Below are 7,866 nucleotides of genomic sequence, written 5' to 3'. Positions count from 1 at the left end.
CCCTGTGCTGCTTACTGTGCCGGAGAAGGGGCCATAGAAGGAAAGCGATGTTTGCTGAGAGGGACTTCAGAAGTGCTGACATCTGAGATAGGAGGAGAGCATCACAGAGAGCTTGCTGTAGGCAGCATTTCCAATCCAGTCACTCATTGCCATGGCCAAATTGTAACATTTGAAAAGGAAGTCCCCAGATCTGCAGCCGCTTGGGAGCTGGCTGGCTTGTGAAACATCTGTTGGTCTGAGGCATACAATCAAATTTTGACTCAAGATGGAAAAGTCATTTAAATCCATGCCACTAGTGGCTTAAGGTACTTCTTCCATTTTCATCGTAGTGACAGCAAATTAAATGCAGAAGTAGCTGTAGTAAAGGGGCTGTGGTGCTTTGTGTGCATTTATTACATTAAGCAGTGAAACTGCACAAGGTAAGACCCAAAACCTTCAAGAAGTATGTAAAGTGACAAAAAAAAATCACTTGAATGTGAGCTTTGAACATTTTAAAACTTCACCTACCCCACAGTTTTGATAATTCTTAATTTAAGAAAGCACTAATTTCATTCAACAGCAATGAATGACAGCTTTTGGGCAGGACAAGGTTGTTGCTTTGCACGTTTAAGTGAGCATATGGCAAGCTGATGAATATGTATCTGGATGTTTGGAGACTTGGACTAACCTAGTAGCACAATGTAAACTTCCACTGTAACTTGATAAATTTTAAACATTTTTAAAATCTTGAAAGTCTCCCTGCCAGTTTTGTGGGTTTTCAGCTGATTAGTTTTCCTCCTATGTGAAATATCCATAGGGAAGAAAAGCGAACTCCCAAATTAGCTGTAATGTGCTGTCAAATTTTTACAGCTGGAAGAAGATGAGAGCTGTACCAGACATATGGTGGAGGTACAGGAAAACAATAGCCATGGCAAATAATTTAACACAGGCCCATATAAGCATGCGAACTATACTAGAGACGTAAAACAGATTTAATCAGATTTCATTTCAAAAACTCTTTGCAGTAGACTGGGAGGATCCTATGCTCAGCCACCTGTCTTTTTAATGATGTTGTGGCCTAGTAAGGGAAGAGTGAAAAGCTTCAGTAGCTGAACAACTTGCATGCATTTTTTCTGCTCTTTGGAAAGGTTCTGTGAACAGAAGTGGTGGAAAAAAGGTAAGGTGTTTCCTTGTTGCTTTTTGTAGCACAACTACAGAAATAAGTATTTTGTTTAATGGGTCAGACTTTTGCTCCTCTTTGTAGGGGAAAGTATGCAACTTGCAGTTGTAAGAACGTGGCACAATGGACAAAAGTATTTATTATTATTATCAGCACTAAAGGTAAGCCCCCAGTTTAATTTTGTTGCATATTCTCAAGTCTTGTAAGCAGTTCAACCGTTTTTGTAAAATTCTCGTCTGTGAGTGTTGTGACATGAGCTGAAATTGGCGTCCCTCGGTCTGTTCCCTTTAGCAGAGCAGAATTCATTGCCTTCTACTTTGAGATGAAAGACGAAGTGTTCTGAGCAGCAAGGCGGTACAAGATGCAGTAACTGTTGTGATGAGGGTGTTTTTGAGCAGGGAGTTTGATCTAGGGGAGAGGCATGGCAAATAACCAGATGCTTACTGTTACTCTAACTAGATGGAGCACTTGTTTCAAATGTATTTGAACATTTTTGTGGCATTGTAAAACAGAACACAATCCTGCAGGCCCTGCTTGAGGAGGAGTATGAGGAAGGATGCACTTCGCTACATTACTGCTTTATCAGTACTATTGATGCTTTATTACCTTGATTAGAATCTAGGGCTGCTTCCTGTAACCTGAGTAGGAAGGAGAAGCTGCAGCTGCGATGAAAGCAAAACCCAAAGCATTTACTAGCATGAGTTTGTCACTTCATAGTTCTCATTCTTTCATTTTGAATTTAAATAAAAGATGTAAATGCAATTAAAATACAAGATACTGCACAAGACATGAAGCATACAAAAGGTGTGAAATCAAGAATTCAAAACTAGGAAACATCAAATTAAGGCCAGGGGTGCGTTACAGAGGAAGCTGATGCCAGAGCTAAGAGCATGAGCCCACCTCTAAATGCCACAGCAAACAAAGGAAGAGGTGTGAGAACCCAGTTCTTACACGTGCAACTATGTAGGTAAAGAAACGTGAATGGGTTATGGCATGATGTGGTAGGTGCAATTTCAGGCTTGACAGTAGAGTTTGCTTGGCAAGCAAGCAAGGTGGGTGCAGTCATGCATATGAAGCATGTATAAAATGGTAGGGGAGTAATACTTACAGGTTAAACAGGACTTTGTTCTGTTACCGGTGTAAATTCTACCAGCTGTACTAGTTGCTGCACTGGGGTTTCTCCTCACCTACTTCCTGCTAGGCCAGAAAAGGAGGAACAGCCATGCTGCTGCTGTTCCTGTCTGTATTGACCAGCAGTGGTACAAGCCTGAGTGAGAGCCAGGAGAGCAGGGTGCTGGCACCTGCGTTCCCCTGGCAGCACAGGGCACTGCCTCTACAAGAATGCTTACCCCAGCCCAAAGCATTTCTGTCCAGGTTTTTGGCAAAAATAATGAACACAAACCTCTGGATGGAGAGCCTGTAAGTGTAGCAGGTCTTCCTTCACATTGGAGTAACAGAACAGTTGCTGTCTTTGAGATATGTAAATAAATAAGGATCAGCATCCATCTTAAGATTCCTCTGACGGGGGGAAAAATTAACTACAACTAATTGATCTGAAATACACTTTTGTTTTCCAAGATCCTTGAACTAAGATGCCAAGAGCAAGTACATGTGTAAGAAACTCATCCACAGAACCCACTGTAGTTCATAGCCCCCATTCTGTGTTGGCTAGTTGTGGAGCTGGGTGCCACTTGAGCTTGCCTGACAAGCCAGAATGCTGTACATCGTCTAGTCTTTGTTTCTCAAGCATTCCCTACTCCTCCAGACAATCCGCTATCTAATAGCGGAAGCAATATTATTATTCCAATAAAGGGCAATGACTAAACTGCAATGTTAACATAAGTACTTTACGTACATACATACATCTCAGAGTTTGGTTTGAATTTCCCACTTGAATAGCTTTGGAGTAACACTAGTTTTGTGGCAAAACAGTACGCAAAATAAGTCAAATGAAAAAAAAAATGGCCAATATTATTACTTTTTCCGGCTAATTATTGTTTTTAAATCAAGCCATGGAAGTTACCGTGTAACTTTCAGCATCATAGCCTTTCCTTACTTGCAAAGAAATGTCTTATTTTGGGGTATCTTTTGAGATGGTAATATGAAGAGTTTTACGGACTTTACTCACTGTACCCTTTTTAGTCACTGTACCCTTTAGTGAAGCCATTTATGCATTTGGGGATTCTACAATTCAGCAGCTTCAAGTATCTGTACACAAAAGATCCTTTGTATACCTCTCGTTATACAGGGACTTCGTTACACCTAACTTTTGCACCAACATGAATGGATGCTTAAGGACTGACCAGCATCTTAAGTGCATAGTTTATGTACTCATCCATAACAATTTTGCAAGTGTGGTCACTTACCACTCTTGAAGTATGGAGCGTGTATAATCATCTCCATGCTGAAAAGTGAAAGTGGGGGAAGATACTGCTCTCAATGATTTTATTAATGTATTTTCTGCCCTCAGTGTGCCTTCTCCTATAATTAAGGAAAATCTAGATCGGACAACTCTTCTCCGCTGAAGCAGTGAGTTGTGCCATGCTCAGTCACGGGGCAGCCCTCTCTTCTGACAATGCAGACTCAAACTATGAGTCATAGCACACGTGGAAGTAGTATCAGGCTCTCACATGACTCAACATTTTCATGAAAATGGTGAAGCAAATTGGTCCAAGGAGCTTTTCTTTTCTGCATTTGCTGCCCTTCTTGCAAGAACATCAGGAATATTTTCCTATACCCTCAACTCAGATGAGAAAATACACCAATTTCAGTATAGACCCCATTTAAAGCTACTTTATATAGCTTAAATTATTCACCCTGAAGTTTTTATGTAGCTTGTCACATACAACTAGATGAAATAACAAACAGCCTTTCAGGATTTAAAGCTTGTAACAATGTCTCAGGTCTGGAGGGGACCTTTGTAATTTCTCTTGCAAACCATGAGAGCATGCTTGATAGCCTTTATTCCAGAAAATAAAAGATGTAGACCTTGCAAGTTCAGAGATTTTGTTTACATCTTATGTAGGGAATTTCAGCTAAATTCCACACAAGAGTACTTATGATTTATAAGAAATGTTTAAATCAAGTTAAGTTGGATATAAAATTTGAGAAGTTCATTTTAAATTTTAATTATATATTTGAAGTAATCTTCTGTTTCTTTTTCTTAATTCCAGTTGCTCTGTATTCTTCTCTTTGCTTCAAATATTCTGTTTTGCATTCTTCGTAGAATGACGGATCAGAATAGCTACAAGACAAACAAAATACTGTTTTACAGCTTGGAATATGGAACAGATACTACATGAATAGCACTCCAAACTGATCTTCCTTTCACACGCACAGAAATTTGTCTGCTTTCAATAATGTGTTTTGTTTTGTTGTGTTTTTTTTTTGTTGTTTTAGAAAGCACAGAAGCAGTGAAACTCATCTTCCTAAAGCCTAAATACTGAGTTGGTCTGCATTCTCTTCTAACAGTGCTCTCTCTTGAGATATAGTCCTTTTCAGGCTTATGCACTGAAACCATACAGAAAGTAGATAAAGGGAAATACTTCTAATGTTTGAATAAAGCCCATATTATTCCTCATTATTTGCAGTTAGGCTTCCTCAGTATGACAAGCTACTGGATACCACGGGTATTTTTATACCTGAACAACTACTCTGGATTTCATGGGAACAGGTTTAAGTTTATAGCTTCAATAGTAAACATGTAGGGCCTTGGATCATTATATTTAATTCATTTTACTTGTAACTTTAAATACAATTATTCAAGCACTAAATATTTTTCTACTGTGCCTGTTTGGTTTTTGTGCTGTTGTTTTGTTTTTTAAAAAGGCAGAATTTACCACATGAATGTATAGACCCATAAAACTGAGAAACTCCAGGAAGTTCTTGCTGCAGTTGGGTTTGAACACTTGCCTAGCTGCACAGGTTTTTCCACCAATTCCCAACTACCTGACACCAACTGCCACTACTTTAAAGGCACTTAACATGAACCTCTGGTTTAACAGGGCAGGACACGCATTCCACCCAAAAACAAACCACCTACGCCCACATCAAGCTCAAAAAACAGTAACCCTCACACTAAGAAATTCAAGAATCACTTCAGGCTGGTGGCAGTGGGGGTAAATTGGGACCTCAAGACGAGACATTTCAATCCACTGTGGGTGGCATCAGGTCAGCCCCTCTAATACCTTAACAACTTCCTAGTGCTGTTCACAGCAGCAGCAGGATACTTTCAGAGCAGAGACTAAATATTGAAAGACAGTTCAAGAAGGAAAATCAAAATGAACTTATTCTGTCTCAACAAGGGAACATGAACAGAATACAGAGGTGTTTCTACTGCTTCCTCCCTATCCCCGCATATGCAATTCAGCAGGGTGCATACAGGGCTCTCTCTCACCTGAGCTGAAACCCTGGCTCCGTTACCATTGAAATGATGAAGTCTTTCTAGCCATGGAACAGTTCTATTAGTGAAATAAGGCCTTCTCAAGCCCAGACCACCCCATTTTCTTCTATAGCAAAGATCCAGTTTTCAGGAAATTACCACCCAGCTCACAAGCAAAAAACCCTTTTGAGAAGATTTAGTGCTTAATTTTAGATTAGTACAGCCAAAAACATGTAGCAAAACAAGCTCACAAGGGACTTACTAGCCAACCAGGCAATCCTTCAGTGCTGTGTTCTCTTTCCGACACTTCACCACCATAAGAAAACCGGTTTCTTTACAGCATTTAGTAAATGCTATGGAAAAAAAAATTAGAAAAAATGAAAATTGGTAGGAAAATATAAAAATATATATTTTACATTATTTCAATTTTTATAATTGTTTTATTTAGATATAATATCTATAAATATAAAAAAATATAAACTCTTGGTATGAGTAAATTATTCTACAGGGCTGGAGGGACTCACAAACCAGACCTGCTTTATTTTTAATACAAGCATCGTTGGCCTGGAGTCTCATGCTGTTTGTGAGGGGTCTTTTTCACTTGTTTAGCAACAGATTTCAATTAGGATTCTCCTCTCATATACCACGTTCACACACAAAACTGCTGTTGCTAATACCAACTAATTTCTGAAGCTATTCTTGCAGCAAAACCATAATTCTTACGCCGACTTTTCATCATGAGACATCAGGGCTATCACAGCAAAGCAAACAGAAGCATGACCAGCTAGGTAAAGCCAGGGTTGTTAGCATTTCCTCTACAATGAAAGCTTTTGAAATTGTTGAAGCACATTGGTATCTACAAATTAAGAGTGCAGAAATGTTGACAGCAACTAATATCGCAAAGGAATGCCACTGGCAGTCACCTCCTTGGGATAAGAGGTAAGACAAGTCCTGATTCTCTCCTGGAGGTTCCAAAAACCCTCTTCTCTCAGGAGCACAAGGGAAAAGCCAGCAGTTTATCAGCCCGGAGTGCCAGGCTGTCCTCTACGGCACCCCAGTGTTGCAAGGAGGGCTGCTGGCTTCTGTGTGGTGTGGGGCCTTCAGGTGTTCTGCACCCCAGAGATTCTTCAAAGTCCAAAGGGACACGCAAGGAGCATTGCCTGTGAAAATACTGACGATCTTCAACGTTCCTGGGATCATGGTCTGTGGCATTTCAGAACAAAAGAATATAAAAGGGAGGAGAGACAATCATCTGCCTCCTCCCAGGAGAAACACTCTGGCATCCTTGTGCTCAATGAAGTGGAAGTACACAGTCTGAGGGCCTCGAGACTTCCAGAACAAGTCAGTGAGATGCTGAAACACAAATAGTTTGGGGGGCTGGGAGGGGGAAGGAAAGTCATGGTTATGGCTGTGTTTTGCATCTGGGAGTAACTCAAATTATGCCTCATTGTTACCAGCACCCTGTACAGATATTTCACTAAATAATAAACCAGGTAAGAGCAAGCTGTTCCTACCAGAAGATTTCAGACTGTTTTGTTCAAAGGAGTCGACGTTAGTCAGCATCAGGTGGAAAAAGAAAAGCAGAGAGAGAAAGCCAGTTGTCCAAGATCAACCAGTCACCAAGCCAAGAACAAAGTCAAATCTACCAGGTCCCTTTCCAGAGTTACATCTACTTCTTCTCTTCCAAGCTCTTCCTGGTAGTTATCTACTATGCAACAAGTTCAGGACAGACAAAAATTGCTACATTCTTAAGTATCCTTAGTAAACTTACAGCTAATCCAGTAACACCAAAACTTCACGGTGATACCAAGGGAAAACAGCATCTGCACTCACTGTGTACATACATTACGTTTACACACACGGTGCACGCAAACATGGAGTATGCTCAGCAGTAGGGGAAAGGAGAAAAGGGGGACGTTGGGAGTTATGGTGTTTATCTTCCCAAGAAACTGTTACATGCATGATGAGCCCTGATCTCCTGGGAGTGGCTGAACACCTGCCTGCCGATGTGAAGTAGGGAACCGATTCCTTGTTTTGTTTGCGGCTCCTGGCTCGAACCTGGGCTCCCCCCAAGCATGTCTGCGAGGCCTGGAGGTGGAGCAGGATTTGGCCTTGTCGCCTCCACCCTCTGCCTTCCCCCCCCCGTCTTACTCTCAACCCATGATTTTTATTGCCAGCAGATGGCTATATTAGGCTTTTAATAAATAACACCAAAAAACCCTTAGCCTTTTTGTGTCTTGCTCAAAGTCTCAATGACCGTGTTGTGTCCTTACCCTGCCAAACTTAGATCTTGGCAAAACTCTCCAAAGACCTGACGTCTTACCAC

General features: G+C 40.8%; 1 protein-coding gene across 3 annotated transcripts in view; it reads right to left on the bottom strand.

Moving 5' to 3' along the window:
* Positions 1-4,105: 4,105 nt before the first annotated feature.
* CMC1 (C-X9-C motif containing 1) overlaps positions 4,106-7,866 on the bottom strand; it is a 42,069-nt gene continuing 38,308 nt past the window's right edge. For all 3 annotated transcript variants that reach the window (XM_035549846.2, XM_035549847.2, XM_035549849.2), the window contains exons 3-4: positions 5,803-5,893; positions 4,106-4,403 (exon numbers count right to left, since the gene is read on the bottom strand). In XM_035549846.2, the coding sequence (XP_035405739.1) occupies positions 4,289-4,403; positions 5,803-5,893 (206 nt within the window). In that variant the 3' untranslated portion in view covers positions 4,106-4,288. The remainder of the gene's footprint in view (positions 4,404-5,802; positions 5,894-7,866) is intronic.

Source organism: Cygnus atratus, chromosome 2 (assembly GCF_013377495.2).
Source record: "Cygnus atratus isolate AKBS03 ecotype Queensland, Australia chromosome 2, CAtr_DNAZoo_HiC_assembly, whole genome shotgun sequence".
Classification (NCBI taxonomy): Eukaryota; Metazoa; Chordata; class Aves; order Anseriformes; family Anatidae; genus Cygnus; species Cygnus atratus.
This window is presented reverse-complemented; position numbering and strand designations above follow the sequence as displayed.